The sequence below is a fragment of the Nelumbo nucifera genome, chromosome 1 (assembly GCF_055504915.1).
Source record: "Nelumbo nucifera cultivar China Antique chromosome 1, China Antique-T2T, whole genome shotgun sequence".
Taxonomy (NCBI): domain Eukaryota; kingdom Viridiplantae; phylum Streptophyta; class Magnoliopsida; order Proteales; family Nelumbonaceae; genus Nelumbo; species Nelumbo nucifera.
This window is the reverse complement of record NC_142649.1, coordinates 145,167,144-145,186,994: the sequence shown is the minus strand read 5'-3', so window position 1 is coordinate 145,186,994 and position 19,851 is coordinate 145,167,144. Positions and strand designations below refer to the sequence as shown.

At 40.8% G+C, this 19,851-nt stretch overlaps 1 protein-coding gene across 1 annotated transcript; it reads right to left on the bottom strand.

Moving 5' to 3' along the window:
- Positions 1-5,831: 5,831 nt before the first annotated feature.
- LOC104610940 (ATP synthase gamma chain, chloroplastic) lies at positions 5,832-7,750 on the bottom strand. The gene has a single exon (XM_010277809.3). The coding sequence runs from the start codon at positions 7,305-7,307 to the stop codon at positions 6,177-6,179; it is 1,131 nt and encodes a 376-aa protein (XP_010276111.1). The 5' UTR covers positions 7,308-7,750; the 3' UTR covers positions 5,832-6,176.
- Between the last annotated feature and the right edge of the window lie 12,101 nt (positions 7,751-19,851).

Sequence of the window (19,851 nt, the reverse complement as noted above, 5' to 3'; positions counted from 1 at the left end):
TGAATCATGAGCCTTTTTTGTAATTGAACCGGTACTACCAATTTTTGGAAAATTGGTAACCGAAACTGAATCGAAGCCAATCGGTTAACCAATTGACCAGTTTGGTTCATCAGTTTTTTCGTTTTTAATTTTTACAATATATATTAAAAAATATATAAATATATAATAAAAATTATAAATATATATATAATATACATAATATATATAATATAGAAATATATGTATACCGGTCGGTTCGCTTAACCACCGATTTTCTATATTGGTTAACTGAAATCGAACAGATACCTTCAAATTTTTAAAAACACCAAACCGATCGATTCAGTTAACCGATTTTTCGGTTCGATTTTGGTCATTTTTTTGTTCACCCCTATCTACCTCGGAGAAAGGGATCGATAGAGAAGAGCTTCATCACTGTCTTTGGATTCCATTCTTATATCTCCAGGATAACTGAAGTTCAACAAGAATTTATACACATTTGTATATCTCTAGGATCCACCATTTGACCTTGTAAAAAAAGCATACACGTGTTAGCTAAGGCATTTGAGTCAAACTAAGTGGGTATGAAAAGCCTAATTTTTTTCATGTGTACAGATTTTGGATCATGAAGATAACACAATGATACATCCATTGCAATTGGTTCAATTAATAGAACGAAAATCACACCCATTTTCGAATCTGGGGGCGAAGAAGGCAGAGAGGGTGAAGGGGGCTTTCTCTTGGGAGTTGATGGAGTCATTGGACGTGGTGGTGGCGACGGTGGTTGAGGAGGTGGAAGTAAGGTTGCAACAAGGTCTGGCAATTTTGATTTTAAGCTTCTTAAGCTTAAGCTAATTACTGAAGGACTATTAGACATAGATGGAGTAAGTGAGGTCGAATCCGAAGATGAATATGATGGCGTACTCAAATTTGAGCTTCCGCTCCCAAAATCCCCACCGACCAGCTTTCTCTTGGGAGATGGATCAATAGTTAATCATCGGTTTCTAAGTGATCGACCTAAAAAAGGCTAATTGATTTGGTCGTGCAATACCCACCTCAGAGAAAGGGATTTCATTTGCTAGAGGACGGTGAGTCTGAGCCACGTAGACATAGAAAATGATGTGGCCAACCTATCGGGACCCAACAGTGTCGGTATTGGAGGCGGGGTGATTGGACCTGGTAGTGAAGACCAGATTGAGGAAGATGACGAAGAACTGGAGGAACTTCCAATTGGACTTAAGGGCAAAACGGACATTTCAACCCTTCCATTAATATCTTAACAACAATGGTAATTTTCTGAAATAGTAAGGATATCTTTAGACAATAGTGAAATGGTAAGGTGATATTTAGTCAATTAACTAAACCATAAGGGTAGTTTAAGAAATTTACCCAAAATTTATATGGAGATAAGACCGTAAGAGGAAAAAAACAATTCTCTAGGTACAACTAAAGTTTCATCGTAAAACATGTTTTGGAGTCAGATGGGCCTGTTGTATGCAGGCTTGGGAAGAATTTTGTTTCACTAAAAACCAAACCAAGAACTCAAGAAGCATCCATCTATTTTAACCATGTTACATAATGGAATGCATATTAGTTTAGCCTACCATACACCCCAAATCACTACCATATAAGTGGTACAAAATCATCTGGCATTTTCTAACAATCTTCATCACATTTTGATAAAAGAAATCATGAGAATTAAATCAAATTCTAACAAGAATTCTATATAAAATTGAGAGTTGAACAATGTTGAACTATTAACATATGACTGACTCAAGGAGTCCATGAAGCAAAGAACTCCAATATGATACAAGCATTATGAATATAAGAAATAACACAATATGCAATGGTACATCCTTTTGCCTTCTATGAATATAAAGTCATTATCCGAGTATGAATCACTTAAATTAAACTAATTGCAAATTAGATAACCACAAATTAAAGATGATGAGATTTAGATTTTGAAATTGAATAATATAAATCTTATAACATTGAGACATTTTCATTGTAATCATTCTATCAAATCATAGTATTCAAATCACAAAATTATGTTGTAGTAGAATTTTATAATCGACATGAGATATATAATATACATATACAATCAAAATTAAATGTTGTATATTTTCACTAGCATTCCATTCTGGACAAAATATAATTAGCACAATTTTTTCCCTAAAACTATGAATAACAAAATTATGTAATAAATACTTTAGCGGAGAATGTGAAGAAAATAAAAAGGCCTTCAAAACAACACAAAATCTACTCTATATATGTTATGCCAAAGTGTAGAGTCTAAATAAACTAGAAATTATGTAACATCATTTTAATAAAAGGTGAAAAATGTATAATATAAAGGACTTTTGGCTCTGACATCCTCTGAATGTTGCAAAAAAGCCAATTTCGATCATAAATAGTTAAAAGGGCTATTTTGGACCTTAAGCTAAGTAGCAAAGACCAACATTAGCAATAAACACATGAATGTTAGAAATGTCGTTCACAAATCCATTAGAACGGAATGCATTTAATGTGCATTTTTCTTATAATTGTAGGCTTTTTTACACGCACTCTTACAAGTACAATTACTTCTTGATATACGAGTACTATAAACCTTGAAATGATGCATTCATACAATATTTTATACACAAACAATAATAATGGAAAATATATTGTTAAACAAATATCAAATTTTCTAATGCTAGAATGTCAAAAGTTATATAGGAATATACTTAAAATATTTAATTAGTATCTCAATATTCATTTATATTTTCATAGTTTGTATTTATAGAAGCCCCTCCCCTAAAGAAGACAATAAAATGAAGAAGTGATGTACACGTGGTTAGGCAGTAATGATGAATTAGGAAATCCATTTCAATTACTTTATGCCGAGTTTAAGCCTAATTTTGGATTCACATAAATTCATATCATGAAAATATAATATCTAAAACCACTTAAAATATTAACGGAATTGACATAGGCAAATAGTTAATCAAAATTATTTAACACAAGAATGTAGTAAATGCAAACACATAATTAATAGATCACTTGCCACATCAAATTTATTGGGTCATTACTTTACCATATTTTCCATTTTTGGATTTTGTTTCTATTTTTAGTGCAATGAGTGAAAACAAATCTCTTGTTTGATACAATAACTGGAGAACTTCTATAAGAGTAAGGGATGTTATATTGTTGTTTGTGCTTTTGTTATATTCAATATTGTAACTATAACCTGAATTAATCGCTCTTAAAAACAAATTAATAGTAAGACTAATTGTGCCAATAACTCTTTTCTCTTTTTTTTTTTTTTTTATATGGAATGAAACATTCATAGAAGACAAAATTAGTCCTTCTTATGAATCGTCAAAGTAAATGATGAATGGTCTATAATGAAATTTAAGAACCATAATCAAATTACCTTTCAATGATATTATCTTTCCTCAAGGCATTTGTTGGAGGTGTAAGACTTATTTAATTTCCAAAGACAAACTCGAATTTGCTCCCCACATCACAATACAATCATGCATTTAAAACTTTTCCCCATGACTGACAACAATAAGTGCATGAGAGAAGTTCCCAATACATAGTTGCAAATGTGTTGTGGAATTGGTGTGGGGATCACTTCATTAGGAGAAAATCCAAGTTTCCCTAAAACTAATTATGGATTGTAGTTACTCAAATTTGTAATCAAAATAGTTATTTTTCATTTTTTGAGTTACAAAATCTTTTTTCAAGTATGAATCATCACCTAAATCAAAAGTAATTGCAAATTAGATAACCATAAAACTAGGATTCTAAGATATGGGTTTTATAATTCAACATTGCAAGTCCTATGACATTGGGACATTTTGGTTGCAATCATTCTACCAAATCACAAAATTAGGTTGTTGTGAAATTTTAAAATCAATATAAGATAGAATATGCATGTGCAATCCAAGTTAAATGTTTTATATTTTCTTGAGCATCCCATTTACAATTTCAAAACAAAATATTTTTGCAACTATGTTATGCTAAATTTTGAGTCTAAATAGGCTAGAAAATGTAAATGATAAGTTTTATTTTTGCAATTTTTTGAAATTGCAAAGATTAATACTATCCTGGGATTATAATGCTTTGATAATTTGGTGAAATTGATTTTGTTATATGGTAAATTTTACATAACTGGATCCAATTAATAAATTCTATAAAAAATCCAATTGATAGAGTTGATGCAATAATAGCCATCACAAGTCATAGCATAAATTTCCTGTGATTGCTAAAAGTCACTTATCTATCACCTACAAGATTTAGTTTATCAAGCAAGATTTGATAAAAAGGTAGGTACTATGCATTTTTTAGGGATGCATAAAAATCATCAATACAGTTAAATGTAGAGGTGTTGAAATAATAAGAAAAATGTAAAATTTCTTAAAGAATGACTAAAAATTTTAAATTTTACATTACCTCATATGTTGTATCAGAGAAGAAATGTATGGTAAGGTGAAGTTCTATCAAAATATTAGTTTGATAGGGTGAAGTTCAATTTTAATTCCACAGTAACCTCTTGAACTCTAGGTTTGAGGTTTCTTCTCCCATGATTCGACCTATCCGCTTTTCTACTTCATTTTTTATCTAATAAAAGATATTTATATGGAATAATCTTAATTGCCACAGTGATAAGCCTTGTAGCAATGATAAAGTTCATTCTTGTTCAATACAACACATGCTTTGCTTCATTTGAACAAACAACAAAAAGAATATTAGTGCACAAAGGTTTTGGACCAAGTTTTCTTCGTGGATCTAGAAAGAATAAATATATTATTGTTTCTTTGGAGGTTTAATGGTTGTAGAAATAAAACGGAATGCATTTAATGTTCATTTTCTTATAATTGTATGCTTTTTTATGGGCACTCTTACAACTATAGTGAATTTTTGATGTACGAGTATGATAAACCTCAGGATGATGCATCCATACAATATTTCATACACTAACAACAATAATGGGAGATATGCTGTTAAACAAATGTTAGTTCTGTTGACACCGGAACATCAAAAGTTATATATAAATATACTTAAAATATTTAATTAGTATTTTAATGTTTATTTCTATTGACAAACTTTTGTGTTTCTAAATGCCTCCTCTCCTTAAGAACACAATGAAAATGAAGAAGTGAGACACAAGTGGTTAAACAGACTAATTATGAGTCAAGGAACCCATTTCAGCTTTACCATATTATTTGCTTTATGCCGAGTTTGAGCCTAATTTTGGATTCACATAAATTCTTATAATGAAAATATGATATCTAAACCCACTTAAAATATTAATGGGATTTACATTAACAAGAAGTTAATGTTTATCTACAACTATACACATTACATTAGGAGGTCACCAAGGACAACTGAATTAGTTTCAGAGCTGACTTTTCTGCAAGTACACTACAACCAGATCTTGGTATCACAAATATTTTAAATTATATATTTTTCTACTTAAGTTGTTATATTATATATATATCGAGATAAGACCATCAGAGAAAAAAATGAGTTCTCTGGTTACAAATAAAGCTTCATTTTGAAACATGTTATGGAGCCATATGAGACTGTTGTATATAGGCTTAGGAAGAATTTTGTTTTATTGAAAAATCAAACGAAGAAGCATCCATCTAACTTAACTATGTTGCATCATGGACTGCATATCAGTTTAGCCTAACATATACCCAAACCACTGCTACATAAGTAGAACAAAATCATCTGGCGTTTTCTAACATTCCTATGTTCTTGTAGATAGAATGATTATGATTCTAGGAAACAAGAATCCTCATCACATTTTGATAAAAAATCATGAGAATTACATCAAATTCCAACAAGGATTCTATATAAAATTGAGATTGAACAATGCCGAACTATTATTTCCACCCAAATATTAACAGATAACTTTAGTAGTCCATGGAGCAAAGAACTCCAATATGATACAAGTATTATGAATATAAGAACACAGTTTGACATGGAACATCCTTTTGATCCAAATCCACATTGTGATTCTCATTATAAGGGAAGCATGCACACAGCCGTGGATTAAAACTAAGAAGCTGTCTATTCTAAATAAGTCTTCTTAAACAGGCATATCTGAATGAATTAGAAAATAACCACAAAAATATAGGGATAACAATAGAGTAAAAGAGAATAACAATGAAGGGAAGGGGTCGAAGAACCAGACTCAAATCAAACTACGCAAGGGCTTCAGCTCCTGCAACAATCTCCAATATCTCACCCGTGATTTTGGCCTGGCGTTCCCGATTGTAGGCAATTGAGAGATTCCTCTTCAACTCGACTGCATTGTCAGTGGCATTGCTCATTGCACTCATCCTCGCTGCAAGCTCACTTGCCAATGATTCTTGCAACGCCCTCAAAATCTGGCTGTTTAGATAGAGAGGCAGAAGTGCATCAAGGATCTGAACTGGGTCCTGCTCGAATTGCAGAATGGGTGAGAATTCCGGAGTTGGGGTTCGCACAACGTCCCTCTCCACTGTCAGTTTTCCTTCCTTGGTTGTCAATCTGAACAATTCATCCTCCGCAGCATCCACACAATTACCATTAATATCACAAATCTCTCCCTTGGGTGAAAGTGGAAGCAATGTGTGGATCACAGGATCAGACTTGACCAAGGACACGAATTTGGTGTATAAGAGCTCCACCTTATCGACCTCCTCACTTATAAAGAGTGAGAACACATCATCGGCGATGGCCTGAGCTTCCTTCGCCGTAGGAAGGCTCCCACCTTCAAGAAACCTATCAACAGGAATATAGGGCCTGCGGAGGAAATAGGAGTTACCCTTTTTACCCACACTTATAACAGTGTAATCTAGGCCGAGATCCTTCAATTCTGCAATCCGGGACTCTGCCTTTTTGATAATTGCGTTGTTGAAGCCACCACAGAGACCCCGATCGCCGGTGACAACAACCAATGCGACCTTTTTAACAGTGCGGACCTTAGTTAGAGGAACATCGATGTCTTCAGTCTGGAGTTGCTCGTTTATGTTGTACAGAACCTCAACGAGTGTCTCGGAGAAAGGCCGGCCATTGACGACGGCTTCTTGGGCTCTTCGGACCTTAGCGGCAGCGACAAGCTTCATTGCCTCTGTGATCTTTTGTGTGTTCTTCACGGAATCAATACGCTCGCGAAGCTCGCGGAGACCACATTGGATTGGGTTCGTCGACGATGAGCGAGAGGGGATACTGGTTGCTGAACTGTGGGAAGGGAGACGAAATGGGTTGAGAAGAGATCGAAAGGAGATTGAGGAAGGGTCGGAGAGTGAGGGCTTGGAGGAGACCCACATCGTTAGATTGGAGCAAGACATGGTCAGGATGAATTTTCTTAGCTCTGCAGAGATCTATCTACAGAGGGAAGAGGGAAGAGAGAGAAGAAGTTCTGTGAGTGTTGAATGTTTATTTCTTCTATTTCTTTTCGTTTTGGGGGGCGAAAAAAGGTGTGGAGGGAAACGGTAGATTGAGGGATTGGGCGAGGTTTGGATTGGGTTTGGGGATAAGGATTTTGACCGTTGGAGATTGTGGTGTGAAGCGTCTCAACTCAAAGGCCATATATATATGATGAAATGATGAATTGTGGCTCTTCTCCGTTTTATGTTTCTGCTGAAGGGAGAGATTAGGACTAGGGCAAATTTCGACCAACTGATGGAGGCTGAGTTGCAATTTGCAAACTCTCCCGCTGGTTGTGATTATGGTAAAAAAAAAACGAAATGGGAGTGGGGGTTACGAGTATGGGAGAAAACGATCATATCCATTACTGAAATGGCAAACCCTTGAAGTCAAAAACACAGGGATATTTTTGACTTTTAACACCTGTAAATACGGCCGCCAATCAACTAGGAATCCAATCATCCAATTAATAATCAACTAATGGTGTGGTGGCTGAGTTGCTAAGATCTCATGACTCATTCAGTAGAGACTTGATCAAATCCCTCTCCAACCTAGGTAGGTCTATATCCGAAAATTTGAGACCAGATCCGACATTCAATCTAATTATCTCGAATTTGGATTGGATGATATATTTATGTAATCAGATTGGATTCGGATTTGACTCCCTCCTATCCAATTAAAATTTGAATCGGATTATATTTTAATATTTATTGATTTTAATATATAAATTTTATATAATTATATTATTTGAATCTAAGGTTTTTAAATTTGATAAGATTTCTAATTGGATATAGATATAGATTTTCAAATAATCTGATCGAGTTCGGATTTTGCTGCATTTGATCTGATTACAGCCCTAGTTGGGGGTTTAAGAGGATGAGGGATGGGCTACCCCCCCTCCCTTGTTGTGTAGCTCCATGAAAAAAAAAAACTGATTATCTCGAATTAGGATGATGTATTTATATAATTGGTTAGATTTGGATTTGATTCACTCTTATCCAATTAAAATTTGAATTTGATTATATTCTAATATTTATTGATTTTAATATATAAATTTTATATAATTATATTATTTGAATTCGAGGTCTTCAAATCTGATCAAATTTTCGATTTTAGATTGGATTCGGGTGTAGATTTTCAATAATTGGATTGGGTTTGGATTTTGCTGCATTTGATCCAATACAGCCTTAGTTAGGGGGTTAGGAGGATGGGGGATGGGTTACCCCTCCTGTTGTGTAGCCCCATGAAGCAAAAAAAAAAAATCATCTGACTAATAATTCCATCGATCCCACTAAAATCCAAGTCTAATAAGAAATATGTAGATATTAATAATTGATAAATTTAACATTTGAATTTTGTACATTTGTTATACATATATAAGTTAAAATTTATTATTATTTTTAAAATTTTGGTCATTTTAAACATGATAAGATTCCATATATTGAATTTGGGTTGGATTTGAATTTTGTACATTTGTTATACATATATAAGTTAAAATTTATTATTATTTTTAAAATTTTGGTCATTTTAAACATGATAAGATTCCATATATTGAATTTGGGTTGGATGCATATTTTAAGGTTTATCATTGAGGTGCAAATGCAGTTGGGTTCGATTCGAACATGATCCATGATGTAGGGTGATTTGGCCCGACCTAGTAATAGGGGGACACGTGGACACGACCTAACTAGCAAGATGACAGCTCAGTCCGATGCACCAAGTCTACAACGGATCGAGCTCGAATAACCAAACCACCTCGGGGCAAGTCCACCTCGGAACGAGTTCACCTCGGTGCACGGTCACATCAGGACCACCTCGATCCCAAGGCACTTTGGCATTCGTACCAGGTCGGATCCAAAGGGCACTAGCTCGAGTAATACTGACCGACCACTGCATGGCAACCCTGAAGATCTCGCCACCAGATTTTGCACCTCACGAGATCACGCCTCATAACAGCTAACATTATCTCCCCCGTCCGATTCGGGCGGAAGTGATGAATCTTATCAGTTGGCAGTGTTATCCCCAATTAACGGGGAAATGGACCTCATCGTGACGAGGATCCCGGAACCGCTCAGCAAAACCCACAAAGGCTCCACTATATAAAGGCTCCACCCCCCGGGGGTGAAAGGTACGCGTAATCTCTGCTCTCTAGCCCTCTTGCATTCTAAGCTATTATCAGCTCGCAACCAAGTACTAACTTAAGCATCAGAGCGATCTCACCAGGTAAGCAACCCCGGGTTCTCTGATTCGCTTTTTGCAGATCAACCGAGTATGTCGTCTGCTGGAAGCCAGATCACCTCTAGCTAGGAGTAGTCGGATTGCGCTACATCATTTGGCGTCGTCTGTGGAAAACACTACAAAAAGCCTCTTTCCTCGAAAAGCATCCATGGCATCCTTCAATAACACTGGATAGAACGATGAAATGAACGTCTCCGGGGGACAACCTCAGTTCCCAGCCGTGTGCATCGGTCAGTTCACCGTGCCTCTCTATGCAGATGGGGTTCCAACATTGAACATACCTCGAGTCGTAGCACCAGTGAATGCCCCACTCCCTCCTACGGTGGGTGCAACCTTTACTGAACCTTCTATGATTCCCCTTGCAGTTGGGCAGAATCAGCTTGATGACCTGGTACACTGCGTGCGAACTATTCAGGTCTAAATGCAACAGGTCCAGCAGTTCCAGCAATACCAGCAGCAGGTCCTGCACCACTTTTACCAGTAGCAATATCAACAATAGTTCCCTCCACTACTGCAGAATCAACAGCCGGTTCCACCTCGGAATCCGGCCCCACAGCAAAGCAGATCCCGTCATCAGAGCACTCACCCTCCTCGCCGAGGATAGACTTCCCAGGTTCCACATCCCCTTGGGAGCCAAGTCTCATCTCGCGGTAGGAGGGACAGACAGATTACTCCTCCTGCTTCGGAGAACATCAATAGATCAGGAGACACTCAGCCCGCCAGGGCCGTTTCACTTAGGCCATCGCGTCAAGAAGGTCCGTTCGTGGGGAATTGATTCGGGGTTCTGGTTGCGGACTCCAGGCGAGGCCCCTCCATCCACAGCAGCCAGCACCAGCAGTTCGAACTACCCCGTGTCCGCATCGTACCCGATCACATGGAAGTTAGCAGCACAAATGCAGAACCAGTCAAGAAGCAGCAGAAGCGGTGTCGTAAGGCACGCCGAGCTACAGTTCCAAGCCAGCTCGCTAGACCTAGTCAGCCCGAACCACCTAAAGGCAAAGAGGAGGCAAGCTCGGAGGCCACGAAGACCGCTCCTCTCCTCTCCGTGCCATCTCCTTTGTCCTCCGAGTTCCTGGCCACCCCGATGCCAAAGGACTTCAAAATGCCTCCGCTGGATAAGTATGACAGGTCGTTTGACCCAAATGATCATGTAGAATCGTTCCAATCCCAGATGCATATAGTTGGGGCTAATGAATCTTGCATGTGTGTTGCCTTCTCTACGACCTTCAAAGGAGTAGCTCGCACGTGGTACAGGAACCTCGCGCCAGGGACGATCAAGAGTTGGGCGTAGTTTGTGCAGATGTTCACCTCGCACTTCATTACCAGCAAGAAGTGCCCGAGGTCATAAGAAAGCCTCCTCAACATAGTCCAGAGGGAAGGAGAGTTGATTCAAAGTTACATCAAACACTTCAACGACACTTGTCTACAAATTCCTGATTTGGATCCCGCTATAAGACTCTCGGTAGCGAAGAGAGGTATCACTCATAGGGAGTTCAAGTGGCACGTGGTAGCCAACAAGCCCAAAGATATCACCGAGTTTCTCAAGCTCGCTGATTAGTTCATTAGGACCGAAGAGGAGATGAACCAGAAAAGTGAGAACCCAGCGGAGAAGAGGAAATGAGAAGGTGACACCTCGAACAACGGGGACACAAGCGAAGAAAGAGCAAGTCACCAACCAAGGGAGGGAACAAGTCAGATCAGCGTTCCTGAACTCCTCCGGTCGAAAGAACGAGCTACACGCCCCTCAATGCAAAGTGGGGAGAGATTCTCATGGCAATCAAGGACGCCTCTTATTTGAAGTGGCCACCCCGGTTGAGGGGAGATCCCGCCACAAGAAACAAAAATGTATACTAGCATTTCCATAGAGATCACGGTCACAGTACCGAAAATTGTAAAAACCTCCGCGACGAGATTGAAGAACTCATCCGTCGCAGATACTTGAAAAATTTTGTACAAAAAGATAATAAAAACCAGACAGATCGGTAGGGGGAGCAAAGGAGAGATGCTCCTGAGTCTAGCAGCAGACAGAGTGAATAGAGATAGCTGGCCGAAGAAAGACCGATCCGCGGAGTAATCAACCTGATTACAGGCGGGTCTATTGTTGTAGGCTGCACCTCAGCAGCGGGGAAGACCTCGGTTCGCGAACTAAAACGAGAAGAACTGAATCCTCCGAAGCGACCAAGGCTCGAAGACCCCATATTCTTCATAGAAGACGACGCACGCGGGATTCAATACCCCATGATGACGCACTAGTCATAAAGATGAGGATCAATGATTTTGAAGTTAAACGCATCCTAGTGGATTCAGGGAGCTCGGCTGACATCTTATTCAAGGACGCCTTCGACAAGCTTCAGCTCCAGGAAAGCGACATCAAGCCCACAAGTACTCCTCTGGTACGTGGAGAAGAAGTCAGGCCCCTAGGGCGAATTTCAGTACCTGTGGAGGTCGGCACGTGGCCTAAAATCGCGAGATTCGAGCACACTTTCCTAGTGGTCGTGACTCCCTCCCCGTACAATGTCATTGTAGGTCGGCCCATCACCCATGAACTTCGCGCAGTAGTATCCACCTACTATTTGGCTATGAAGTTCCCCACGGACTTCGTAGTAGGGGTAGCGCGAGGCGACCAGCTCGAGTCTCGCAAATGCTATGTCGCCACACTCAAAGGGAAAGCCAAGTTAACGGATGACCTCAAGCTAGAGCGACCTACGGAGTACACCGAGGAGCGAGCTACACTGATAGAAGAGACAATCCACGCCCATGTTTCAACAGAACATCTAGCTAGAACTCTCCAAATCGGTGCATCGGTCGAGGAACCTCTCCGTTCTCAGATGGTAAGTTTTTTAATTAAAAATTTAGATATATTCGCATGGTCCATGACAGAGATGCCCGATAAAGATGCAAAGATAATAACTCATAAGTTAAATACTAATCCTGTAGTCAGGCCCGTTAGACAGAAAAAATGCAACGTCGCCCCGGAGCGCTGGAGGATAGTCAACGAGGAGGTCGGGAAGCTCCTCGCAGCCGATTTCATCAGGGAGGTCCATTACCCGAGTTAGGTAGCTAACCCCGTTCTGGTAAAAAAGGCCAACGGTAAATGGCGCATGTGCGTCGATTATACCGACTTGAATCAGGCTTGCCCGAAGGATTGTTTCCCACTCCCTAAGATCGACCGTCTAGTGGATGCGACCTCAGGGCACGAGTTGCTGAGTTTCCTGGATGCGTACTCAAGATATAACCAGATCAAGATGGACCCTGCCGACGAGGAAAAAACGACATTCATAATCGAACTAGGATTGTACTGTTACAAGGTCATGCCATTTGGACTAAAAAATGCCGGGGGACCTTCCAAAGACTTGTAAACAGAATCTTTGAGCCGTTGATCGGCAACAAGGTTGAGTGCTATGTAGATGACATGGTCGTCAAAACCCAATTTTCAAATTGTTTAATAAATGATTTACATTGTGTTTTTGAAATTTTGCGCAAGTAAAATATGAAGTTAAACCCTAACAAGTGTGTTTTCGGTGTCACCTCGGGTAAATTCCTGGGTTACATAGTTAACCGACGTGGCATCGAAGCCAACCATGAAAAAATAAAGGCCATCCTGGATATGAGGCCACCTCATAAATTGAAGGAGGTTCAGAGGCTGAACGGTTGTGTAGCCGCTCTGAGCCGCTTCATGTCCAAGTCGGCAGATCGTTGCCTGCCTTTTTTCAAGGCAATTAAGAAAAGTAAGGATTTTGAATGGACTGAAGAATGCCAGCTCGCCTTCGACGAGCTGAAAAAATACTTAGCTAGCATCCCGGTTCTGACCCGAGTGATGAGGTCAGCTCGGTACTGATAAAGGAAGTAGATCGGGTTCAACGACCTATCTACTATGTCCGCAAAGGTTTGCAGGACGCCGAAACAAGGTACCCAGAGATCGAGAAACTGGCGTACGCGATGGTCATAGCAGCTCGGAAGCTTCATCCGTATTTCCAAGCCCACACCGTCGTCGTTCTCACCAACAAACCTTTGAGGCAAATCTTAGTCAAGCCCGAGGTATCTGGTAGATTGACGAAGTGGGCCATCGAACTCAGCAAGTACGAGCCTCGGATGACGATTAAGGCCCAAGCCTTGGCCGACTTTGTTGCAGAATGCACCTTCAGCACCGCGGTCCCCGAATTGATTTAGCTTGAGCACAGAGAGGAAGCTTCAACCAGTGCGGCACCAGTCCCGGTTAGAGCAAGGCCAACCTGGGACGAGGAGCCCTAGATCCTTCACGTAGATGGCTCATTTAATCAACAAGGAAGCAAAGCCGGCATTATTCTGTACGGGCCAAGCAGGGTGAAGCTGGAGTACGCACTTCGCTTCGAGTTCGTAGCATCTAATAACGAAGCGGAGTACGAAGCACTGATAACCGGGCTCACTCTAGCGAATGAAGTACAAGCAAAACACGTCGTCATCTGCAGTGATTCCCAGCTCGTTGTCAACCAGATCATCGGCGATTATGAAGCTTGCGACCCCACCATGGCTGCATATCTAGCCAAGGTAAGGGAAGTTCTACGCAGCTTCTAGTCATACTTCATCAAGCAGATTCCAAGGTCCGAGAATGCTGAGGCCGATGCCTTGTCCTGGTTAGCCAACATGAGTAGCAACACCATGAGGACCATGTATATAGAGAACCTACCTCGGCCCAGCATTCTCGGGGAGGGGGGGGGGCAGAAGAGGTTGCTCCTGTTGCACAAGCAGAGCCGTGCCGGATTGACCCACTCGCGAGATACCTGCTTCATGGGACCCTCCCTGCAGATTGCAACGCAACTAGAAGGGTAGAGCGCCACGCATCCAAATACGTCATGATTGACGGACGACTGTGCCGGAGATCCTACATGCTTCCCTACTTGCGCTGCTTACGACCCTCAGAAGCCGAGCTCGTTCTCCGCGACACTCATGAAGGCCTGTGTGGTGGACACCTGGAGGGCAGGGATCTCGCCCAGAAAGTGTTGGACAGTTTTGTAAGCCCTTAGCTTCAATCAGAATGATGTACTTTATGAGTTTATTGTAAATGAATAAGAGTGCATATTTGATTCATGTTCCCTTGGTATGTTTCTGTGTAATACCCTTAAATTGGACACTTAATGAGACTCGTGTTAGTTTAGAATGTTCACAGCCAGTGGATCGGTCTGGGGAGACCTATCCTGATAAGGCTGACACTGTTGTGCCACCAAGTCGGTTGGGGTGGCCTGTCTCAGCTGCCAGGGTGAGACCCTAGGCACATACAGTGTAGGATTAATCGAATCTTTGAACTGGACCAGATTTCTAGTATTGCCCTGGACCTTGGAGATTGATGGGCAAAACTGTAAAGTTACACCCGACCCCTAGACTCGATTATGATACTGCACTAGGTGTCGGATTGGGCTATCTTTGATGTACCAATCAGTGAGATCCTTAGCGGGGGTCAAAACCTAGGTATGTTGGGACAGTCTGAGAATTCATCTGAGTGGGTGATCATAGTGACAGGATCAGCCCCTTTGTCGAACAAAGGTAATGATCGGGGATGCACACTCACTGATGGAAACCAAGACTACCGGCAGCCAATTTCAATCATTGAGATTTGTTTTGCAAAGTATATTTTATATGAGATATAAAAGTATACATATTATGGTTTCTAAAAGGTTTTAATTCCTGGGATCCATATAAGTAGATAGTGCAACACTGTTCCTTGCAGCCAATTTCAATCTTGTCGGGCAGTGTATGATCATTATGGGCTGAGAGGTTAAGTGTAAGACCATTGAGGATAATATCTGATGGGCTAATCTTGCATCTGCCCACAATCCCGGGGTGTTACAAGGTGGCTTGGCCCAGGGACCACTTAGGGTAAGTGTTGGGCCTATAGAGCCTATTTGATGGGTTTCAGGGGGTGCACTGTCCATAACAGTGTATTCGGCCAGGCCTTGTAACAAAGGTTGGGCCAAACCCATGTGGCTGATGTGTAGATCAATGCTTGGCTCCCACGCCATACAAGGAAGCCCAACTGGGCAGCAGTTAGGGAGGTTAAGTGAGCACATAAACTTAATGGGCCTAAAGCCCATTTCGAACTGGACTTATTTAATAAGTTAAATATTGGTGAATTCTGAGATGGATCAGCAGATAGGATAGGATCTTAACCCTATCCACTCAGAGAGTCCAGATCTGAATATGATTCAGATCTAGAAACCTTCTAATGAGATTTGGAGAAGGTTGATCTAATCTACAGATAAGATAAGGGTTTATCCTTATCACCTAAAGAGAGGTCTGATCCAAATATGATTTGGAAAAGCAACTCCTAATTGGATTTGGAGCTGATCTTTTGGGTTTACAAAAGAAGGAGGGGGCGGCAGCCTTTAGAGAGATATAAGATAATCACATTCTCTTGAGAGCTGAAATCAGAGAAGAAAGATTTCTGCAATCCCTACAAAAGATCTTTCTTGCCGCCTCCTTCCTACAGCAGCCAAACATCCTGTTCGATCTCCAATTGTGGGAGAAGTCAAGATTCGATTTTGACATCAGTTCTTTGAGAAAGAATTGATAGGAAGCTATGCTCACGTGCCATCCTGCTGTTTCTTGCGTATGACAGAATTCTTGGTGAAGAATACTGTTGATTCTGTTCCATCCTACACTGCGCCATCTTCAGTAGGAGTAGTCTTTGGATCCTTCCTTGGGCGTGAACACCTTCGTTGGGAGATACTTTTTCTCCGTATCAGGTATAATCTTCTCCTACTACTTTTGGTTCAGATCTGGTTCAGTTTATGGTTCAAGATTGATCATTGAAAATATGATTTTCTAAATAGGGAATGCGATTCCCAATTGAAAGGGAGAGAAATTTTTTTTGAAATTCGCACCTTTATTCCGCAAGTTTTGGGCGTCCATATGATGGATCTCTCATCCCTTCAGTGGTATCAGAGCCATGTATCAAATCTTGAACCAATTTGTTTCAGATCTGAACCTGCGCAAATGGGCAGAAGGCGTTCTACCCAATTTGCGCAGATATGGGTTTTGGGAAATTTGTTCCCAAAATTATGGGCGAATAATCTGAAATTAATTTTTATATAAATCTGATTATTATTTAGAATCGTTCTTTATAATTTTCTTGATTTATGGGCTGTTCATACAAGAGGAGATCGAATTCTTGATTTGCGCAGGGAACCTGCGATTTTGCAGTTTTGGGATTGTTTTATTACATTTGGTCTGTAAAATAATTTTTTTTTTATTTTTAGACTGAATGTATAGGTATTCGATCTGATGTAATTTTTAATAGAAATTAGGATTTCTATTTATTTTAATTTTGGATCGAAGAAGGCGGCGCAGAGAAGGAGATTTCGCAGATGGGAGAATCGCAATCTGCGATTTGCAGTTTATGAAACCGCAACCTGTGATCTAACCTCTGTTTTGCAGGATGGATTGTGCGAACAACCTTGTTTGACTGATTCTTGATTTTCTTTTATCAGTATTTACTTTCAAATTATTTTCTTGAATTAAAGATCAAACCCTAGACCCATTCGAACCAAGATTGGTTCAAATTGTTTGGACCAATTCTAGGGTTCGATCTAGGCTAAAAGTCAGCCCTATTTTTTCCCACTAATGGGCCTGAGGATTGATATTTAATTAAATGGTTAATTCTGCCCAACCTGTAAAGGCCCAATTTTAAATGGTTAAAACTGCTAAAATCCCACTCCGCGGATAAAGCTATATGGGCCGAACCCATCAACCCTAATTCGGCCCATATACTTAGATAATATTAATGGTTAATGTTATGGATTTAAAATGGGCTTCTAATGGGCTTTACAGATAATTAAATGATTGGATCAATTTATCCTTGCATGTGATGTAAGGATGTGTGATGTGCTACGTACATGGGCCATAAATGCTTGGCCCATGATCAATCGACAGTGGCTGTTGCGCACAGCATGGCTGAATGCACATCATTGCCATGGTGTCCCTTTTGGTCATTGGATGACCTCCATCAGTGGTGGGCCCCACACCTCATGGAGAGGTTACGTGCGGGACCCTAGCCGATTTGGGCCCACCGAAATTTGACTTTATGAAAGTCAGTGGGAGCCACTTGGGTTTGACCTAGATCAAACTAGGGCGTAATTAACTGTTCCCTCCAGCTAATATGAGTGCATGTGATAGGGAGATTCATATGACTCTAAAGGCCTTCCATCATTAACATGAGGATGGGTCCTTCAATAATGAGGAAACGCACCAGAAAATGGGCTATCCATTTGTTGTTGGGCTTGTCTGAATGTTTCATAAGATGATAGGGGCGTCATAGACCGATGTGGGAGGGGCTTCACTAGAAAATGGGAACTCTCTCACGGTACCTTGGCGTTCACGAACAAGATGGGTAAGCACTTACTGGACAGAAAGGTTTACCTGAAAACAACTCTGAACCTTGTCTAACAGAGGCCAAAGGGAAAGCTCATGTGATGAGTGGCTATGATCCTTCACAGAAAGGTGGTGGGGTTATGCAGCTGAAACAGTTGGCTCCATGCACCCTATGTGATTTCCCACATTTCTAGAGACAACTCGTAGTCTCCGTCACTGAGAAAGGAGGGAAATCTCAGAGATGAATAAATGGAAATGGAACGTAGATTAAAATCCATATCTATGTAATGAACATGAATCAAATTAGGTTGTGGACTGATGTTTGCTCTTTTATCAGAAAATGGCAAACAGACAATTTGCAAAGTTGCTTGACGACAACAAGCTGAAGGGCCCAAACTATGCCGACTTACAGGAACCTTATGTTGGTCTTAACCTCTGAAAAGTTGGATAAGGTAGCCAAGAATCCTGCCTCGGATCATCCGGGAGATAGAGCTTCTGAGGATCGAAGAAGAGAATACCAAGAATGGGAGGGGAAAAACTCCCTTGCCCGTTGCTATATCATTGCCTCTTTGGACAATCCAATTCAGAGGCAGTTCAATCAGATCGAATTTTCTAAGGACGTATTGGATAGTCTCAAGACAATGTACAAAGAGCATAATCGTTCTACTCGGCAGAAGGTCTTGAAACAGTTCATGATCATGCAGATGTCCAAGGGCCAACAAGTTCATGACCATTGTCTCCGGATGATGGGCTATATCAACGAACTGAAGGCTCTTGGATCCAGGTTGGATCTGGTAACACAGATCGATGCTATTCTCAACTCTCTGCCTCCATCCTTTAATCCATTCATCATGAACTACAACATGAACAAGCTGAACGTCAGCTTGTAGGAACTCAACAATATGTTGCAGAGGGCCGAAAAATTGATTAAAAAGGATGAGCCCATTGCCATGCTTGTTGAAACTAGCAAATCGGGCAAGAAAAGGAAGGCAAAGAGAAAGCCCCAGAAGAAGGCTGCCAAACCCAAGAAATAGAGGAAGGACAAGGCATCAGATGCCTGTCATTTTTGCAAGAAGACCGGCCACTGGAAAAGGAACTGTCCTGCGTACCTGGAATCCAAGAAAGGCAATCTCGAAACTTGTGTTATAGAAACCAACTTGGTAGCTTCTGCGTCCTGGTGTATTGACTCCGGGGCTTCAACTCATGTGTGTAACTCACTGCAGGGGTTCAAGGTAAGTAGAAGGCTGAGTGAAGGAGAAGTTACGCTCTACTTGGGGACTACTGCAATTGTTGCAGCCGCGGCATACAAAATTTCTTTTGGAGGAAAACAAGTACCTTGAGCATGGAACATCAACAATTTAAGGCGATACTACCTGTGATTGTCGAACTGGAGAATGGACAGTAAGTCACTCCCAGAAGTCCAAGGACTAAAAGTGCCGATCTGATAAAAGACATCGGCATCATGTAAGTCCCTGTCGCCTCTTCAGCTTGGGCGAACTAGTCCCAGTCGCCTCCTCGGCATGGGCATATAAGTCCTAGTCGCCTCCTCGGCATGGACATATAAGTCCTAGTCGCCTTTTCGGCATAGAAAAAGTACCTCTAATGCCTAAGGTGTAGACAGCTCGGGTGTGAGCCCTGCGATGTCTAGCCCACTTCGGCATATATCAACATGTTGGGCCCGTTAGGGACAATCGACATTTAAATGAGTAGCCCGTGCGCGGACAGGTCGGGTATATACGCTGTAATGTCGCTCACCTCGGTGTACATTACGTAATGTTGCCCCTACTAATAGTCCAAGTAGACAATTCAGGGTAACAAACACTTAGATAATTTTTTACTTTGGTTATCCTTACTTGTTGTCCAGCTCGATAGCTCGACAATTCG